Source organism: Macaca mulatta, chromosome 10 (assembly GCF_049350105.2).
Source record: "Macaca mulatta isolate MMU2019108-1 chromosome 10, T2T-MMU8v2.0, whole genome shotgun sequence".
Taxonomy (NCBI): Eukaryota; Metazoa; Chordata; class Mammalia; order Primates; family Cercopithecidae; genus Macaca; species Macaca mulatta.
In genome coordinates, this window is record NC_133415.1 from 60,580,821 (window position 1) to 60,601,521 (window position 20,701).

General features: G+C 46.8%; 2 protein-coding genes across 3 annotated transcripts; one reads left to right on the top strand and one right to left on the bottom strand.

The window, feature by feature from the left end:
- Positions 1 to 61: 61 nt before the first annotated feature.
- On the top strand, positions 62 to 3,203 carry CST11 (cystatin 11). Its single transcript, NM_001038661.1, is given in 3 exon segments — positions 62 to 323; positions 979 to 1,083; positions 3,017 to 3,203. Coding segments are annotated over 3 exon segments (417 nt in total). The 5' UTR covers positions 62 to 95; the 3' UTR covers positions 3,101 to 3,203.
- Positions 3,204 to 9,438: 6,235 nt separating this feature from the next.
- CSTL1 (cystatin like 1) lies at positions 9,439 to 14,729 on the bottom strand. Of its 2 annotated transcripts, XM_015149605.3 has the most exons (4): positions 14,608 to 14,729; positions 13,934 to 14,276; positions 10,321 to 10,431; positions 9,439 to 9,601 (listed from the first exon to the last, which is right to left on the bottom strand). In XM_015149605.3, the coding sequence occupies exons 2-4, from the start codon at positions 14,150 to 14,152 to the stop codon at positions 9,518 to 9,520; spliced, it is 414 nt and encodes a 137-aa protein (XP_015005091.1). In that variant the 5' UTR covers positions 14,153 to 14,276; positions 14,608 to 14,729; the 3' UTR covers positions 9,439 to 9,517. The 2 variants fall into 2 exon arrangements, 1 of the variants encoding a protein (XP_015005091.1); XR_013399723.1 differs by lacking the exons at positions 13,934 to 14,276; positions 14,608 to 14,729 and adding an exon at positions 10,554 to 10,738 and having other exon boundaries at positions 9,575 to 9,601.
- Between the last annotated feature and the right edge of the window lie 5,972 nt (positions 14,730 to 20,701).

A 20,701-nucleotide genomic window follows, 5' to 3' on the forward strand; every position in this document is an offset into this window, starting at 1 on the left:
CTCTTAAATCCTGCCAGGGCAGGTAGGGTCAGTGTGATTCAGCTTGTCCCTGAGGGGTGCAGAGAGGACTCTTCCTGTTCCTTTGCAGCTGAAGGATGATGGCTGAGCCCTGGCAGGCCCTAAGGCTCCTGCTGGCCATTCTATTGACTCTGATGACCCTCACCTACCAAGCAAGGAAGAAAACCTTTCTAAGTGTCCAGGAAGTGACGGCAATAGAAAACTATGCGAAGGACACCTTGCAATGGATCACCGACCAGTACAACAAGGAAAGTGATGACAAGTACCACTTCAGGATCTTCCGAGTCCTGAAAGTCGAGAAGCGGGTGAGTGTATGACTTCCCGCCTCTCCCCAGGCCTGATACGCCCACATCGGGCGGCCACTGGTGTCAGGAATAGTCCCACTCAAGGGAAATTCAACCTTGCTTAGTTTGAAGTGAGCACTCTAAGAGAAGCATAAATTCACTAGGGTGAATGAAGTTACGGCACTTAAACGAAACCCAGGGCCAGGGATCCTCAGCACATTACATCCCAAAGGCCAAATCTGCCTGCTGCCCACTTTTGTAAGTCGTGTTCTTGTGACTCAGCCATGCGCGTGAGTGTGCTTTGTCTGCCACTGCTTGCTGCTGCCACACTCACGCTGAACTGAGTAGTTACAGAGACCGCATGGCCTAGAAAACCTACAATGTTTACGATGTAGTCCTTTACAGACCCCTATCCAGAACCACTAGCGTCACTCGTGTTATCCAAGGGATAGATTTGCCCAAGGGGAAAGATCATGTTTCTGATGGTTTCTGGTTAATTCTCTTTGAATGACAAAAACAATCATGAGTCAAACAGAAAGAGGAGAGAGGAGCCCGCTAACCCGCCCAGGACAAGGTCCTTGCCCTTGGATGCAGGGTAGCGGAGTTCCCAGGCACAGAAACCACAGACAGGGGAGAAGGAGACACGCTGTACCTCCCCACCACCTGCCGCCCACAGATCACTGACCACCTGGAGTATCGCCTGAATGTGGAAATGCGGCGAACCACCTGCCAAAAGCCAGAGACCACGAACTGTGCCCCCCAGGAAGGGGAACTTCACAAGGTATTGGGTAAAAGCACTTTAACTTAGACAGAAGTCCTTTTCAGTGAGGTTTTTCTGTGGCTTTAGAATGAGTTGGGAAGAATTAATTGGAATTTACTCAAGCTGGCTTGAAAGAATGCATGGGTAACACCTCCTTTCTCAGAGGGGAAAAGCAAAGGTGGAGATGGCTGGGATGCTGCTCCTTTGTTGCTGGAAGGAGTGTGAGGAGGCTGAACGTATCCAGAGAGAGGAGTTGAGGTGGCCGAGCTGCAGGGGCACACTCTGGGGTGAGGGAAGCAGACAATTCTTAATATTTGAGCAGCCTGTGGGAGGGACCTGGCAGGTGCGCTGACTGAATGCCTCAGCGTCAACATGACAAGGCTGCGCAAGTGCTGGGCTGCGCAAGTGCTGGGCTGCTATCCTCTCTCATTTCATCCAGCTGTGTTCATCCAGGGGGAGAAGGAGGGGAGGAAACAAGTTCGGAAATGATTTGACTGGGTGAGGGGCACAAACTTGCATGCATGTGCTCTGCTGGGAAGCCACCACCCCCGAAGGCAGCTCCAGCTCCAAAAGGCCTTCTTCCCACACGGCACTGGCCCATCTGTGGGACAGTAAGCAGATCCCGACCCACACCACCAGCACCACAGTGTGCATGGGCAGAGTGAACCCTGCATACAAAGCGGCCTTGAAGGTTGCCAATCCTATGCGCCCTGCAAATCCCTTGACTTTACCCAAACAAATGAAAACGAGGCTGCCTGGATGTCCCGCTCTGCCTGGCATGGCCCTGATCTATGCCTAACTTCTCAGTGCAATCATTCATAGCATCCCCTGTTGCTTACAAATGTCTCCTGGTTAGGTTCATAAATTATATGATCAGCCTAGTTATAATGGCCTGGGTGTCCTCAACACAGAAATGTGACCCTCCCTGAGCTCCCTCTGCACTTTTTACGTCTTTTAGTTCTTCAAGATCTAACAAGGTAGACTTTTTGTTTTTTTCCTGAAGAAGATTGTGAAATCTGCAAAAAGAGTAATTAAAGATAACAGTAAAGTAAAATGAAAGACAATTTTTGACTTGAGAGATTGAATTAGTGGAGTGGGTATTCTGAATGTTATTTTAAGACAAAAGTAAACACTAAAGCCTAGCACCCCTACCCCAGGCTTTCAAATGAAGAGCGACAAAACAAAATTACGCTAAGAAATTATAATTAATAACATGCATAATATGTTTAAAGTATTATTTTTATTATGGAAAAAGGAAGCAAAATAGAGAAGATAAATTTGGGAGAAAATAGGGATAAGTGAGGAGAGAGATGATGCAGTGGACAGATGGATGAAGAAATGAAGCAAGGCTGCAAGCATGGAGAGAGAGGAAGCAAAATCAGGAAGTAAAGATGGATGGGTGGATGAAAGGAGGGATAAATGGAAGAATGAAAGGAGATGGATGATGGGTAAATGGAAGGATGGATGGATGGATGGGTTGATGAGTGGACAGATGGGTAAATGGATAAATGGGGGGATGGGTGGAAGGATAAATGGATGGACAAATGGATGGCTGGACATATGGGTAGATGAATGGAGGAGTAAATAGATGGTTGGAAGAATGGGTGGATGAATAAATGGAGTCAAGAGAGGACAAGTAAGGGAAGAAGTGAGTTTTAAAAAAGGAGTAAAAATGAAGAGGGAGAAAAGAATCAGCAGTACCCATGGTGAATATGGGCTGCTCAGACACTTTATTTCTAAATATCTCGTTTGATATTTATTATGATTTCAGTCGCTTGATGGTAACATTGCTGGGATCATTCCAGAAAATGCCCTTCTGTTTGTGGTCAGATAGGATTGTAGGGGTGGAGTGGTGGTGGCCTTTTCTTCATTTTCATGTCTTATATCCTCTTCCTTCTCCTTTTAAATTTCACCTTGCATCTTTTAAAATACCGCCTTTGTTTTTTTGTTTTAGCAAGTCAACTGCTTCTTCTCAGTGTTTGCTATACCCTGGTTTGAACAGTACAAAATTTTGAACAAAACCTGCAGCAGTGACTAGGTGTCCTGGAACATACACTTGTGGCTACTGCATGTGAGAGAATCCTGCAATGAGCAATAATCCCTAAAATAGGCAATAAATGTTTGTCAACATACTCTCTTAAGATCGTGATTCCACTTTTTTTATTTTTCCTTTTAACCAAATTCTTCAGCTCATAGTAATAATCTGAAACTCTGCTGGGCCAGGGCAGTTTGGGGGTCCAAATGAGGTGATCTACATTATTCCTGACCTTATCACCTATGCCTTCATGGTAGCAGAACTTCAATTTCATTATCACATCAGGCAAGATTTTAAGATTCTTTAGATTTTAAAATAGTATGGAGAAAATGAGAAGCAGAATAAGGAGAGGGAAGAAGCTCAAAGCAACTGAACAGTCAAGAGATATTTGCAAGTATGGCCTATGATGGCACCTCTGAGGGGCCCAGTGAAGATCACCCTCTCTCCTTGCCTGAATTGCGAAATAAGAAGAAATCACACAAAGAACTAAGAAAGACAAGGCCTTTGCTACTGATGCGATAACCAGGTGCAGAGATGTGCCTTACTTTTGTAGGCAAGTGCACTTTCTAATTGCAAACTCCAGAATTAGACTTCTGCCCCTTTGCACGAGCAACACTGGACCAAACTAGGTCTGTCTATGAACAAATTCCTCTCCTGGAGGAGCAAAGGGAAATATGTGCTCTCCATGTGAAGGAGGCGGACCTGGTGACAATGCCCAGTTCATTCTTCCCAAACAGACCTGTCAGATTAATCCCACCAGGAGAAGAAGTCCCAAGGACAGGGAGAAGCCAGGAGTACTCTGTCCAAGGGGCTTTCTTACCACAGAGGGCACAGCAGCCATGGGAGGAAGCATCCCCCAACTCCATAGCCTGATTCAAGATCTCAGATGATGTTGCCGGGCTCACCCCACTCCACTTCCTCCTCCATGTGATCACAGGGAGGCTGCCAGCAGCTCAATGGGTTAGGTGTGTCCTCCTTCATGTCCAGTAAGAAAGAGAGGAAGATCTTGTTCCCAAGAGCTCAAGCAAAAGCCCTGGGTTTAATACCACAGGCGAGGTCTAGGGACACCATAGCGTGCGTGCACGTGCACACACACACACACACACAAACACACACGACATTCATCTCCTTGCGGGGAGAGGGAGTTGGGGTATTTATCCAACAGTTCAGTTCCCGTCAGTATTGGCTCTTAGGGCGCATGAATTCCCTAGTACCTCTGGCCTGAGGCAGCTCCAGGGCAGAGTAAGCAGCAGAGACAGTGTGCAGATAAAGGGGCACAGGGTCTGGCATCTGGAAGTCGAGCTGATACACACAGAAAGTGAGAGATTTGAGAGATTATAGGCAGAGCACCGACAGGAGAGCTCTCGCACGTGTGAACTGTCAGCTGAGATGCACGTCAGCAACACCAAGTCTCACCAAGATGGGGTTGGCTTTGAAATAACAAATCATTTTTTTGGCTTTTACTCTCACTATTGAAGTGCTGGAATGCCCAGGACCCTGTTTCAGTGGGGAGCCCAGGTGGGGTTTCCCTCCGCTGACTGCCTGGAATGATGCTAAACTACAATGTCTTCATCTTTAACTGAGAACAACAGCACCTACTCCTTGAGGCAGTTGCAAAGACTGATGATGATAATGCATATACATTGCTTAACACAGTGCCTACCACGAAGCAGGCATTCAAATACATATTAACCATTAGTAGGAACACTGGCAGTGGCAGTAGTAGTAATTTAATACTAGTCAATATTCAACACTTTTCTGACATTTTTGGCTATGGTGTCCCCAAAGCAGGCATTATTATTCCTGGGGAGATTAAAAAGAGAAGGTGGAACATTTATGCCCATTAATCTCTTGGATTTCTCAGCCAATGTTGTGGGGCTTTCTTTGAACTTTTTTAAAAAATTAGTGTATATTTCCAGGAAGTTACAAAGGTAGTACAGAGAAGTCCCCTGTGTCCTTTCTGTAGTTTCCCCTAATGGGTATCTCTTATCACATCATAGAAAAATATCACAATTAGGAAGCCATCATTGGTACTGTGTGTGTGCCATTGAGTCACATGTGTACATTTGTGTAACCAGCACCACGCTCAAGACACGGCACTGCTCCATCACCAGAGAGCTGTGCTGTGCTGCCTCCCTGTACTAAGCCAGGGCCTGGGTGCCCACTCCTGTCTCGATGCTGGCTCAGGCCCACCCTTCCTGTTTGCCAGTTATGAAAGCAAGATGGGCAGGGGGTGGTGGTGGGAGAGTTCACTTTAAAAAATTCAAAATAATGCCACAAAGTTTGGTGAAACATTATAAAAAGAATAGAGTGTCCATACGAAATTGTATTTAAAGAGATAGAAATACACATTGGGTACAGCGTGCACAGCTCAGGTGAGAGGTGCGCCAAAAATCTCAGAAATCACCACGAAAGAAGTTATCCATGTAACCAAACAGCACCTGTTCCCCAAAAACCTATGGAAATAAAATAATAAATAATAACAATAACAATAATAAGAGATGACTAAAGTTGGAAAGCAAAAAAATGATAGAAATAGTACAATTAGACCATATAAATAAAAGGTGTTCAAAAAGTAAGAACTTAGAGATTGAACAAAATTTAAATTGATAAGTAAGTAACATTAGAAAAACAAATTAGGTAAAAAACAAAAAATGTTTAAAAGTCTTGAGCAAAAAATAACTAAAGGCTAAACATAAGCACATCCTATTACCCACTAACTCTTAGGCATATATCCAATAGAAACACATGCATGTGGCCAGGCACAGTGACTCACGCCTGTAATCCCAGCACTTTGGGAGGCCGAGGCGGGTGGATTGCCTGAGGTCAGGTGTTCAAGACCAGCCTGGCCAACATGGTGAAACCCCATCTCTACTAAAAATACAAAAAAAAAATTAGCTGGGCATGGCAGCGGGCACCTGTAATCCTAGCTACTTGGGAGGCTGAGGCAGGAGGATCCCTTGAACCCGGGAGGCAGAGGTTGCAGTGAGCCAAGATCGTGCCATTGCACTCCAGCCTGGGCAACAAGAGTGAAACTCTGTCTCACAAAAAAAAAAAAAAAAAAAGAAAGAAAGAAAAGAAAAGAAGCACATGTAATGTGTCTAGCATTAGACAGGTACATGCATGCTTGTTAATAGCTATTGTTCTTAGAAGCTGAAAACGACCCAAAAGTACATTATCAGTACAATAAATTGTGGTATATTTACACAATGGAATTCTATACAATAATGAAAGTGAACTATAACTACACAAGACAACACAGATGTATTGAATTCAAGAAGCCAGAAACAAAAGAATATACATTGTATGACTCCATTTCTAAAAATGCAACCAACAAGCTATGTTAAGCTAAGATGTTAGAATCTGGACAGAGGCTGCCTTTGGAGGCTCTTCATCTATAAAGTGGAGGAAAAGTTGCCATTTCGTAGGGTGGCCATGATGATCAAATGGGACAATGTGGGCAGCCGACCAGTGTTGGTCACCTAGTCAGCCCTCAATTAGCTTAGATTTGCAGGTCTGGGTGCTTTCTGGCCTTTTTGTTTTTGTGATGTTTGTGGGGAGGTTGTTTTTGCACAGGAATTTCACCTCCTTTAATTGTCTTCCTCCATCCTCTCTTCTCCCTCAGGTCTTGCTGTCAAGTTTGAGGTTCTTGCTCTGTGTTTATTCTTTCTCTTTAGCAATACTCCCTCAAGTGCCATTATGACCGGCTCGTGGCACTGGTGCTTGGGAAGAGGCTGAATGGTCAAGTGGTACAATAGGCACACTGTCAGCCATTGTCTGTGGCTGTGAGACCATTTCTGGTCTAACATGCACTTTCTCTAATCAACTGTCAGCCAGAGAAGGGGAGAAAACACAGGTCTTGTTTTAGCAGCCACAAGAATATGGGAGGCTGTTCAATGACTCAGTGTACAGAAAAGAGTTTGCATGGCCCGCCTGAACTGCTGTCTTTAGAAAGACTGCTTGCAGGCTGGGCGCGGTGGCTCACACCTGTAATCCCAGCACATTGGGAGGCCGAGGCAGGCAGATCACAAGGTCAGGAGATCAAGACCATCCCGGCCAACATGGCGAAACCCCGTCTCTACTAAAAATACAAAAAAATTAGCTGGGCGTGGCAGCATGCACCTGTAGTCCCAGCTACTAGGGAGGCTGAGGCAGGAGAATTGCTGGAACCTGGGAGGCAGAAACTGCAGTGAGTCAAGATCATGCCACTGCACTCCAGCCTGGCAGCAGAGAGACTCCATTAAAAAAAAAAAAAAAAAAAAAAAGGAAAGAAGGAAGGAAGGAACGGCAGGAGGGAGGGAGGGAGGGAGGAAGGAAGGAAGGCAGGCAGGCAGACTGCTTATAAGTCTGGCCTTGGTTGGAGTTTGAGAACTTGGAGGGTCAACAGTTTGATGGAAAACTTTTCCTACATGATAAGTGGGCTTCAGTGTGTCTACACTCTCTGTACAGCAGTGAGGTTGATGTTGAACCCCTGCTCTCCTCCAGGAGTCTGGAATTTTGGCATATGCCAGGTAGAGGCTGCCTTCATGACCAGCCCCCAATAAAAACCCTGGCTGATGTGTTTTAAGGAACTTCCTTGTGATACATACTGCCACAGCTCACTTCTGGGGGAATTGAGCGTGCTCTGTGTAATGGCACTGGGAGAGGACTCCAGAAGCTCCCGCTTGGTTTTCTGAACCTTTTGCTTTTGCTGGTTTCGCCCTGTGTCCCATTGTTGTCATATCACAGCTGTGAGAATGACACTAGGCTGAGTCCTGTGAGTCCTCTAGTGAGTCACTCAATGTGATTTTGGTCTTGGGAATCTCAGACACACTCACAAAACTGTGTGTGAGTCACAGTGTTGTGTATGTGCTGGGAAGAAATAGGGCTCCCCACACTAGGGTCAGAACTAGGGTTGTTTTTGCACAGGAATTTCACCTCCTTTAATTCTCTTCCTCCATCCTCTCTTCTCCCTCAGGTCTTGCTGTCAAGTTTGAGGTTCTTGCTCTGTGTTTATTCTTTCTCTTTAGCAATACTCCCTCAAGTTGCCATTATTTCCGAAAAGCCATAGAGAGGTGGGGTGGTGTAGAAAGAATGGTGAGGTTTCAAGCCGGGCATGGTGGTTCACGCCTGTAATCCCAGCACTTTGGAAGGCAGAGGTGGGCGGATCACGAGGTCAGGAGATCAAGACCATCCTGGCTAACACAGTGAAACCCTATCTCTACTAAAAATACAAAAAATTAGCTGGGCGGGCTAATGGTGGTGAGTGCCTGTAGTCCCAGCTACTTGGGAGGCTGAGGCAGGAGAATGGCGTGAACCCAGGAGGCGCAGCTTGCAGTGAGCAGAGATCACACCACTGCACTCCAGCCTGGGCAAGAGAGGGAGACTCCGTCTCTTTGAAAAAGAAAGAATGATGAGGTTTCTCCAATGATTACGAACATTCTATTGTAATTACACAAGCTGGGTGGGCACGGTGGCTCACGCCTGTAATCCCAACACTTTGGGAGACTGAGGCAGGAGGATCATTTGAGCCCAGGAGTTCATGACCAGCCTAGGCAACAAAGGGAGATATTGTCTCTACAAAAAGAAGTGTTTTAAAAAGTTAGATGGATGGCCGGGCGTGGTGCCTCATGCCCGTAATCCCAGCACTTTGGGAGGCTGAGGCGGGCAGATTGCAAGGTCAGGAGATGGAGACCATGCTGGCTAACACAGTGAAACCCCGTCTCTACTAAAAATACAAAAAATTAGCCAAGCATGGCGGCGGGCACCTGTAGTCCCAGCTACTTGGGAGACAGGCAGGAGAATGGCGTCAACCCAGGAGGCGGAGGTTGCGGTGAGCCGAGATCGCGCCACTGCACTCCAGCCTAGGCGACAGAGCGAGACTCCATCTCAAAAAAAAAAAAAAAAAATTAGCTGGACATAGCGGTGTGCTACTGTAGTCTCAGCTACTTGGAAGGCTAAGGTGAAAGGATCACTTGAGCCCAGGGAAGACGAGACTTCAGTGAACTGTGATTGTGCCACTTCTCTCCAGCCTGGGCAACAGAGCAAGACTGTGTCTCAAAAAAAAAAAAAAAAAAAGACAGAAAGAAAAGATTGTACCAACCCCTGAAGACCACTGAAAGTGTGTGTGAGTGAGTGTGCATGTGTTTGACATGTATGAGTGAGCGGCTGGGCGGGTGGATGAGTGTGTGAGGCTGTTAAAGTGGGTGTGCCTGTGTGTGAGTGGTGAGAGTGCGAGGGTGTCGTGAGTGTGAGTGTTGTGTATGGGGGTTGTGAAGGTGTGTGCATGTGTGCATGCGTGTACAATCATGTGTGTGTGCATGTGTGTGTGTGCATGTGTAATGAGACCCCAATGAGGGAGACATGATCCTTTACAGTTTAATAATAGCCAGTGCACAACTCAATCGTCTGAGCCCTCATCCAAGGTTTCTGCTCACATGCTCAGGCCTCCAGACAGGAATTGTTCCAGAGCTGGAAATAGTTTATCCAGGGCACGGTGTATATCAAAGACTCGCAAATTAAACTCTGTGGAAGAAGAAAGAAAACAGACTTTGGGGGAAGTATTTTTCAAAGGCGAGCAACAGGCGCCTGTTCCCCAGGTCTGTCCCTGTGGCTGCTCATGAACCCCATCGGCAGAGAGGGGAGCTGCCCACAGTCAAGGGTAGAAACAGAAAGGAGGGCCAGTCTGCAACAGGAATGTCACCCTGTCTTCCCCCTACCCAGCCACTTGGGACCCACAGCAGGTGCAGCTGGAGCCTGTGGCCTGGCAGAACCCTGTGATATGGACCAGGCAGGCCAGCAAGGAGCAACAGCATTGTCCCCTTCTCCTGCACCTCCCTAGGCATGGGGGAGCCACTTGTATCTGCCAGCTTTCAAGGGGTGCCACTGACGGACCAGGAAAAATAGGAGGGAACAAGGAGGAAATTGGACAATGCTTAGAGACCTGGAGAGGGAGGGAGAAGACAGAAGAAGGACCCCAAGGAAAGGCAAACACTACTTTCACACAGAGGGTCTGGGGAGCGGGCCAGGTTGGAGACAGGTTCAGGCGACTAGAGGCCTGGGTGCAGGGCTGTACCAGCCCAAATATAAAATCTCCCTCTTTCCCCCTTAGGAGGTGCAGGCAGCTCCAGGGCTGGGCCCCAGCTGGCCCCAATCCACATAAGTGGAAAAACTGCCAACTGCTAGCTGTTGCTTTTTAAAATGTTCACTTCACAAGTCCCTTTGGGATGACTCCTACTACACACCTTTCTCAGCTTCTTGCTTTGCAGGGGACAGGAAGAATTGCTCGTGTCATTCCTCTTGCATTTGGTCCGGCCAATCTTCACGGTAACTATATACTCCACTCCTGTCGTCAGCTGCAGAGAATCAGTTGTGCTGTTAGTGTGGACTCCAAGCATCCGGTGGATGAACCTCTCCTGGAGAAGCTAGGACTGAGAGTAAAGCCCCCAGAGCCATAGTCCTTGTTCCCGGAGCTTACCCACCAAAAGCAGGGCTCCCTTCTCCCTGCTTCTGGCTGGAGGGAGGGCAATGGCAGCCAGAGCCCCTGGTCATAGGTTGGTTTGCTGCAGCAGCCACAGAAAGCTTCTCACCTGCCTCCTTTCCATCCTCAGGACAGAAGAGGTAACATCAAGCTGGGTTGCCTGGCCACCACAGGCCACTCCCAGGCTGGCTCATGTGGCCTTCATAATGCAACAGAGTCAGCATCTTGTCCCCACCCTCCCAGTCCCTTCCGCCACTTCCTGTCTCCCTGCTATCCTTCCTGACCAACCTAGCGGAAGGCAGCTTAACAATACAGTTAAAAACAGTTTTGAAATCAAATTGATTTGGGGCACGCATTTTCCATTTACTGACTGACCTTGAGCAAGCTACTTAGCATCCTCAGCTTTTCCACTTACAAAGTACAAATCACAATTGTGCCTGCTCATGGAGTTGTTATGTGGGCTAAATGGAAGCATGCATTTCCCTTAATGCATAAAATACATTTTAAATATTTTCATAATTATAAATTATTAAATGTTTTAGCAAAGTGTCTGCAGCATTTCTTTGAAGCAGATTCGGTGTTAGGAGAGTGACAGAACACAAAATCTGGCTTTATCCCCTGCAGACTCTGTCACCATGGGGGAGTCCCTCCATTTTCCTGAGCCTCAGTTTCCTCATCTAGGAAACAAGGAGAATAATGCCAGTTTCCTATTAGCGTGTACAGAAATGAAGGAAGGAGGCGTGGTGAGTACACGAGCCACGGAGAACGCACGCCAGGGATTTCCCCATGGCTCTTTCACTTGTGATCAAGTGTGAGGCCGTGAACCCTACAGGGGTTGGAGCCTGGAAAAGCCCTTGTGGGCAGGGAGGTCCTACTCCCAGAAGGGAGACTCTAACAGAGAGCTTGGGGGTTACAGTTCCCTGTCCGGTTCTGAGCTGGATTCGCTGAGTAGATGCGTGGATTAGTGGATCTTCACCAGTGCAGGAGCTCTGGGAGGCTCCCTGCTGCCTTGCCCTGTCACTGTTGGTCAAGCCCATCGAGAGGGCTTGGTCGTCTCTGGGGTGGTGACTGACGCAGAGAGTGCCCACACTGCTCCTGGGAGGAAGACACCCTTAGCAAATACTGGGACAGGGCAGCAGGGGGGCTAGGCCTGAGGGCAGTACCAGGCTCCCAGCACCCATGCATGCAGGGGCCATCCACGCATGGGCATTTGTAGGGCTGTGCCAGGCATGGTCACACTGACTTTCAGCACGCTCGGAATGTAAGAAAAAACTAAACCACCAGTCATCACTGTAAGTGATGTTCCAGTGTGCAAAGAGTTATTCATTATTAGACTTATTTGTTTGATAATGACAGGAGTAGTAGTAATAACGGCAAAGATTTTTACAAGTGCTATTAGATGTTGGCACTGTGATAAGTACTTCCCTACTATTCTGAGCCACTTCGCAGGTGAAGAAACTGAGGCCTGGAGAGTCTGGATGTCACTTGACCAAGAGCCTCAATCAGAAGGAGCTGGGCGTGAAGCCCCAGAGGCACCTGACAGCCCTCCATGCCTGCCCTTGTTCCCTCTGTGAGGTGTAAGGACAGACACAATCGTCTGGGTGTGGAGGTGCCCAGAGGCCCATGCCAAGATCCACCCAGCTACCAGGAGGCATGCCTGTTCTGTCTCCTTATCAATATGAATGACATCAAATGCTCATCATTATTCTTTAACAGCTAACTTAATGGTAATTGATTGATTTCACAAGACAAGCCTCCTTGGGGTCTCAACTAAGAGAGGAAGAACCAAGAACCAAATGGACAACATCGCCATCTTGTGGTAGTAGTGCCTCACTGAGCTAGTCCGCGGGACAGTCTGCATTGGGATAAGGATTTGACCTACGCTGACTGGTCCTGCCCACCCTGCACTCCCTCCTTGCGGGTTCTCTCAGTTACAGTTGCCTTACTCTCTGGCCAAAGAGCTTTCCCATAGCCAGTTGTGTTTTCCCAAATCCAGCTAATTGAACTAGGACATAGCATTGTTGCTGCCCCAACTTCTACAGTCGGCCCTCTGTACTTATGAGCTCCACATCTGTGGATGCAAACAACTGTGCATCAAAATATTCAGGAAAAAAAAAGTATGGTTGCCTCTATACTGAACATTTTTGTCGTGTAATTAATCGCTAAACAGTACAGTATAATAATTATCTACATAGCATTTACACTGTACCAGTTATTATAATTAATCTAGAAATGATTTACCATATGTAGGAAGATGTGCATAGGTTATGTGGAAATGCTATTCCATTTTACAGAAGAGACCTGAGAATCCGTGGATGTGGGCATCCTGAGGGGTCCTGGAACCAATTCCTCATGGACACCAAGGGTGACTGTATAATTTATTATTCTGACCTTGAGGAAATGTTGGACCAATAAAAATGGTTCCCAAACAACTTTTCTTTCTTCTATTATCCTTCAATTAATATATTTCAGAGAAATTTTATATGTAAAACAGAAGGTGAGGTGATCTGGCTGAACCCTACTTCTCACATCCCCTCCACTTCCAGAATAAACCCTCTCTGTAATGTGAAGTTTGTATAACACACAAAACCCAGTTTTGAATTTTACAACCCTGGACATTGAAAAAATATTGGGGGCTACAGGCCTACAGAGAATATTTGTATTTTGCCAAATGAGAACTTTAAAGGGAGCAAAATCATCCTTGCTGTAACTCTGGCAGGGTCAAATATCAGAATGAAAGGCAATTCTTCCCAAGGAAAAAGAGTTGGCCAGGCGTGGTGGCTCATGCGTGTAACCCCAGCACTTTGGGAGGCCAAGGCGGGCAGATCACCTGAGGTCAGGAGTTCGAGACCAGCCTGGCTAACATGGTGAAACACTGTTTCTACTAAAAATACAAAAAATTAGCTAGGCGTGGTGGCGCACACCTGTAATCCCAGCTACTCGGGAGGCTGAGGCAGGACAATCGCTTAAACCCGGGAGGTGGAGGTTGCAGCGAGCCGAGATTATGCCATTGCACTCCAACTTGGGCAACAAGAGTGAAACTCCATCTCAAAAAAAGAAAGAAAGAGAGAGAGAGAGAGAGAGAGAGAAAGGAAGGAAGGAAGGAAGAGTTCAATCCTCAGTGAACATTTTTGTTTCTAAGTGTAATGGAGTTAGAGTTCGTGCCAGTCCTTAGAAAAGAATTTTAGAAGCATGGCTGAGGACATTCTGGAATCTGAACAACTCTACAATGGACCCACTACAAGTGAAAATGCTCCCCACTCGGGACCTCACGGAGAACCACTGCTCGGTTGTTTCGGGAGCCACCCCAGAATCCTCATGTGTCTGAAAGGGCAAGAACGGGGCCTGCTGATGTCTGGGAAGAGCAAGGTACAAACCTGCATCTGACTTCGAATTAGCTTCTGAACTCGATATAAGTAGGTGTCGTTGCTGGCATTGTTGTAGGATTGAATGAAGAAGTTAAGCGTTGAATTCATGTTCTTCTTGCTCATAGGCTTCTCCTGGAAGCCCTCCCACCTTTGGAAGTGACCCAGCTTGGCCGACAGGACCAGGGCAATCAGCAGCAGCAGGGGGTTTCTCCAGCATCTGATCCCCATGTCTACAGCCTCGGAAACCTTCTTCCCAACTGCACCTTCCAGGGTGTGGCGGTGCCAGGCAGTAGCTCACTCGTTCTCCCACGGTGACCCTCACCAACATAGGCTTTCCTGGGGGATGGCCTGCCTGCATTTAAACAGAGATTCAAACTGAACCTTGTCACTCACTTTCCAGTCAGTTCATTTTCTACCCATTTACACCACCCATTCAGTTCTTTGGTGATCCAGGCAAGCAAAATTTTTAAACACTTGCCAAGGTGTGCAAGCCCCTCTCCCTGCCTTCACAGGTCTCAGGGAAGAAAGCCCCCAGAACAGCCCCTCCAGTGCTCTGCAGTAGGATCTGGGTCATAGAGAAGCATCACTTACAGGAAGGGAGGAGGCCTTATGGAGAAGGTAGTATCTGAACTGAGATATAAGGAAGCAGTCATATGGAGCAAGAGGTGGTACATTCTTCTTACCTACCTTGGGCTCCAACTATCTTACCAAGCCACCACCTGTTCCCTGTGCTTCCTTTAGAGACACGTTCTCCTTGCTCACCTGCCACCCACCCACCACAGATTTCTGCCTGCGGGATCCCCCTGTACCTGCAGGCCCTGCCCTGGCTTTTGCTACCTTGTTGTGACCCTACTGGTGCTTTGTGAGGTAATTGCAGCCTCCCTATGAGGGACGAATAAGCTGTGAGCCCCATTTAGAAATTATCCTGCAGACCCCTGAAGATTAGGTGTCACTTACCCCCAAAAGTCCATGAGTGCCCTATTTTAAAAACATTTACTGGCTGGGCACGGTGGCTCACGCCTATAATCTCAGCATTTTGGGAGGTTGAGGTGGGTGAATCACCAGAGGTCAGGAGTTCGAGATCAGCCTGGCCAACGTGGTAAAATCCCGTCTCTACTAAAAATACAAAATTAGCTGGGTGTGGTGGCATGCACCTACAGTGCCAGTTACTCGAGAGGCTGAGGCAGGACAATCGCTTGAACCCAGGAGGTGGAGGCTGAAGTGAGCCGGGATGGCGCCGCTGCACTCCAGCCTGGGTGACAGAGTGAGACTCTGTCTCAAAAAAAAAAAAAAAGAAAAAGAAAAAGAAAAAGAAAAAAGGAAAAACAAAAAGCAGCAGAAAAACACCCTAAATGGAATCCCACCAGAACAAAACATTAGTGGAATAGTTGATGAAATGTGAATAAAATCTGCAGATTAGTTAATAGTATTGTGTGAATGTTGATATTCTAGTTTTCACCGTTGTACTGTGATTGTATAATATGTTAAAATTTGGGGAAGTGGAATGAAGGGTATATGAGAATGCTTTACGCTATTTTTGCAACCTTTGTTTAAGTCTGAAATTATTCCAAAATAAAGGTTAAAATGTCCAAAAGTAAATAAAGCATTGTTCTATGAAGAGTAGCGTGCTGAGGAGGGGGGAAGCAGGAGCCTTAGGATCCAACTGTCCTGGCTCAAGTCCTTCGCTGGGGACTCTGGGAGAGTTACCTCATCTCCCTATGCTGAGTTTCTTCATCTGTAATGAGAATGGGGAGAAAGACTCCTCTTGGGTTGTGGTAGAGACTAACTGGATATAGGCAAAGAACCTGCTCCCAAGTCAGGTGTCGGGTGCATTAAGAACATCTTCTTCGTGATTCTTCTGTGACTCTGAACCCACACTTAACCCTTGGCCTGGTCAGGTCCCTCCTGTCCCGGAAGCCAGGCCACCTTCCATCATGACAATGTTGCTAGCACCTGTCACAACATCCTCCCTTGGCCCCAGAGCCTGTCTCGAGAGGACTTGTCCAGCCGGTGGAGGTGATATGTTTGAAATTCCCTGAGCCTGAGCTGCCGAGGGCCACTTGCTGTAGAATAGATAATGAAGGATTCTGAGTAATCGGGGAGGCCACTCAGACCTGGGTCATCTCAGCATCCCCTGGACACCTGGAATACTCCTGTCAGACTGAGGCCCATAGAGAGGAAAAATAACATTAGTTGGGCCGTATTCGAAACCCCATGGATGTGGGGCTCAAAGCATAAACAATAAATCTGCTTAAGAAACATGGGAGTTGGTTGCGTCTGTAAAGAGGAAAATGAGTCACTGGCAATTTTAATTGAAGAAAAGGAAAACATAGGCCCTGGCTATGCTACAGAAGGAGATGTGAGGGGCCTAACAGGTCACACTGGCATTCCTTAGCTTGTGGCAGTAGAACGCTGATCTCTGACTCTGTGGACATGGAATCAGGAAAAAATACAATTCTGGTCAGGTGCATGTATAAAGGGAGACAGGGAGCTTGGTTACAGCATGGAATAGGGGCAGAGCATAGTGGCTGACGCTTGGGGGCTGAGGCTGGAGGATTGCTTCAGCCCAGGAGTTCCAGACCAGCCTGGGCAACATGATGAAACCCTGTCTCTACAGAAAATACAAAAATTAGCCAGGCATGGTGGCACATACCTGTAGTCCCAGCTACTCGGGAAGCTGAGGTGGGAGGATCGCCTGAGCCCAAGAGAAGTCAAGGCTGCAATGAGCTGAGATTGCACCAAGCACTCCAGCTTGAGTGACAAAACAAAGGGAAATAGAGGACTTAGTTGTCTGGTTACTGCCATGAAATAATGGAAAAGTAGGGGCCTGAGTATTTCCATGGAACAAGAGTAAATTAGGAGTGCTGGCTATAACAAATAGGAGCCCTGTTCTTGCCAATAAAAGAAGGGAAAAATACGAGCTCTGGTTAGACAATGGAATAACAGGAAATGTGGGGTCTGCTCATGTCCGTGGAATGAGGGGCATAGGAGAGAAGGATAGCAAAAGGGCATGAGAAAACTTCAGGTGATAGATATGTCTGTTGTATGAATTGTAGTGATGATTCCACAGATGCATACGTACGACAAATCTCATCAAATTGTACACTTTAAATATGTGCAATTTGGCCTGGCGCAGTGGCTCACACCTGTAATCCCAACACTTTGGGGAGGTCAAGGTGGGCAGATCACATGAGGCCAGGAGTTCAAGATCTGCCTGGCCAACATGGTGAAACCCCATCTCTACTAAAAAACACAAAAATTAGCCAGGGAGCACACGCCTATAGTCTCAGCAACTCTGGAGGCTGAGGTGAAAGGATCGCTTGAGCCCTGGAGGTCTAGAATGCAGTGAGCTGTGATTGTGCCACTGCACTCCAGCCTATCCTACAGAGTAAGACCCCGTCTAAAAAGAAAGAAAGAAAGAAAAAGGAAGAAAGGAAGGAAGGAAGGAAGGAAGGAAGGAAGGAAGGAAGGAAGGAAGGAAGGAAGGAAGGAAGGAAGGAAAGAAGGAAGGAACGTATCTTTCCTAGGAGTCCAGCAAACCAGGCCTCCTATCTCATGAGCTGAACCTGGTAACAGGCCACTGCTGGACCTGGCATGATGGCAAGTGTGGGATTCCTGTTGGATCAACCCGTGGCTTGGTGCTGTGTGGATGAGATGGTGCGTGTCCCACAGGGGCCCTCTATGAGTTGCAGAACTTCCTGGTTCTCTCTGTTGACGACCAAGCTCAGGATTTCTTTATCAGTCAAGCTCCTAGGAGAAGCAGGAAACAAAAAAGAACATGGTGATGTGTTTTATCCCAGCAGGCTCTGCTTGCGTGGGCTGAGGAACCTGCAGACAGGGAGTTTCCTGGCTGTAGCTTTTCATCACTCCTTCACCAGTAGATATGGCATTGGTGCTGGGAAAGGGTCACACTGTGACACTCTCTCCATCAGCTTACATCTGCTATCTGAAATTTTCCCATCACTCTGGGGAAACAAATCGTCCTCTGTAAATAACACGGCTGATCTCAGTTGGTTTCTTCTCTCCACTCTCTCTTTTCTTTCTTTTTTTTCTTTTTTTGCTTGTCGCACTATTTGACAAGCTCTGCTTTTTCCCCTAAATAATTTTGTTCTAGGCTGGCTGCTGACCTGGATATAACCCAGGCAGAAAGCAAGTCTATTTGCGACCCGTCTGCTGCCAGGCACCCTCCACACATGGCCCAGGAAGGAATGGTTAGCAATCTGTGCCTGCTTGAGGACTCTCCCAGCCATGGCTGCAGGGCGGGGGTAGGTGAGCAGAGTCCACACTGCCAGCAGCAGCTCCCACTGCAGCCCTGAGCCCTCGCCTCCAGGGCAGCGGCAGAAGAACATGGCTGACCTTGGCTGGAAATGCCTTCTGATTCTGGGGAGCAGGCCAGCGGCAGGCACACAGAATGTCAGCAAACAAGGCGGTGCTACAGATGGTTCCAAACTGGCATCACTCCAAAGGTCCCAGGGTACATTTTCTCTTTCCAGACACAGAAACCTGAGAAATCACAAGGCTTAAAAAGTCAGAGCATGTCACAAGAGGCCAAGGATGTCCAGGGTGGAGGGGCTTATGGGGAGGTCATCATCCTCACCCAGCCTTTGGTCTCCTTTCTGCAGACGTTTTCCACAACACGGTATCTGTTTACCAGCTCTTAAATAGTCATCAGGTTCCATTTTGAAAGCAAAGAAAAAGCAGGTGGATTCTGCAGGCCGCGACACTCCTGCTTCCACCTTCTCCTGAGATCTTTCTGGTTTTCTGTAAGCAGATGCTCTTCCCACTGAAGTAATGAGCAGCAAAAGCAGAAGAGGGCCAAGAGTTTGTTGAAATCTGTAATTAAGACTTCAGGTTCAGCTCTTTTGCCCATTTTTCTTTTTGGTTGTCTTCAGCTGATTCGTAGGATTTCTTTATCCTTCTTGCAAATATCATCCTCTGGGTTGTGGTTGTCTTTTCATTTTATTTATGGCATGTTGATGAAAAAATATTCTTAATGGAAAGAATGTATTGATTTTTCTCTCATGGTTTGCATTTTTATGTCTTATTTAGGAAATCAAGGTCATAAAGCTACTTTTAAATAATTTTTTCTGAAATTTTTAAAGTTCAGCATTTCCCATTTATGTCCATAATCCATCCAGATATTTGTGCATGGTACGTTTACTAATGTTTTCTTCAGAATTTTTGTATCTATCTTCATGAGTTAAACTGGCCGATGATTGTTTTTTCTCATATTGTGCTTTCCTGGTTTGGGTTTCAAGGTTATACTGGCCTCATCCAATGAGTTGGGGAGCATGTCAGTCTGGGTCTCCACAGTCAGCACAGGCACACTTGCAACAGGAGAGTTCAGGGAAGTTTCCATACAGGGCACTGTGCAATGGTGCAGGTGCACAGAAACCCCAGGGCACAGGGCAAATGTCTGCAGCTAGCAGCAGCCATGCCAGCAACCCTAAGCCTGAAAGATGAGGTAAACAATCTGGAAAGAATTGGAGTGTGGCCACCTTGTAGAGGGAGCAGGGGACAAACACCATGATCTCAATCCCCTCTGTCCTCTACCTCATGCCTAGGCATCTTGTTGTCAAACACAAACAGAAGTTATAGGGCACAAGAGCCCTACTGATGGAGTCCACAGCAGCCTGTGTTGTGGAGCAGAGAGCAGCATGGAGAAAGTGCATTAGTCAGGGTTCTCCAGAGAAACACATAGATATGAAGATATTTATTATAAAGGATTGGCTTGTACAATTATGGAGGCCTCAAAGTCCACCATCTGCTGTTTGCAAGCTGGAAACCAAAGAAAACCAATGGTATAGTTTGAAGGCCTGAGAGCTGGAGAGCCACGGGTGTAGATTCCAACCCGAGTCTGAAGGCTTAATAACCAGGAGCGCTGAGGACAGGAGAAGATTGATGTCAGAGTCCAAACAGCCAGGCAGAGCTAATTCAACCATCTGCCACTCGGGCACTCAGTGGATTGGATTGGATGGTGTCACTCACATTGGAAGCCATTTGCTTTTACTCCGTCCACTGATTCAAATGCTGACCTTTTCCAGAAACATCCTCACAGACCTATCCAGAAATAACATTTAACAGATATTGGGCATTCTGTGACCCAGTCAAGTTGACACATAAAATTAACTATAACAGAGGGGTAGCAAGTGGGGCTAGGGGGCAAACAGAAATTAGCCAGCGCCAGACGATTTCCCTCTGTCTTAATTCTCTTGAAGAGCTGCTAGTTTTTACCTTTTTACCCGTTCCTTTTAGGGATTGGGAAAGGGAGATTCTATGATCTGACTTCATTTCATTTCTTTGTCCAGATACTCTCCCAATGTGGAGCTGATTTTCATCATTTGCAGAAGTTATCTTCTATAAAATCTCTGCAAACACAGAAGTAGTAAATGCTAAACCATTGTCCCCAGGAAAAATACAAGGCTTGGTTTCCTTGAGTCTCTGGTTACAACACTTTCTTTTAATTGATCAATATATAACCTCGTTTTATGTGTGTCTGTAGTTAGAGGTGTCTTTTAAAATGTATATTGTTGACTCGTTATCATCAAGCTCATCACCAAGAGCTCTGTAAATGCCTGAATGAAGCTTATTTAAGACACATTTTCTCCATAAGGCACCTCACAGCCTTCCTGTGCTTAGGAACTAGATAGCACTGCAGCACTATGCCTGGGGATTTAAATGGCAAAATCGCCAACCAAAAAAGCACAAAACTGAAAACACATGTGGTGGCTCATACCTGTAATCCCAGCACTTTGGGAGGCCAAGGCTGAAGGCACT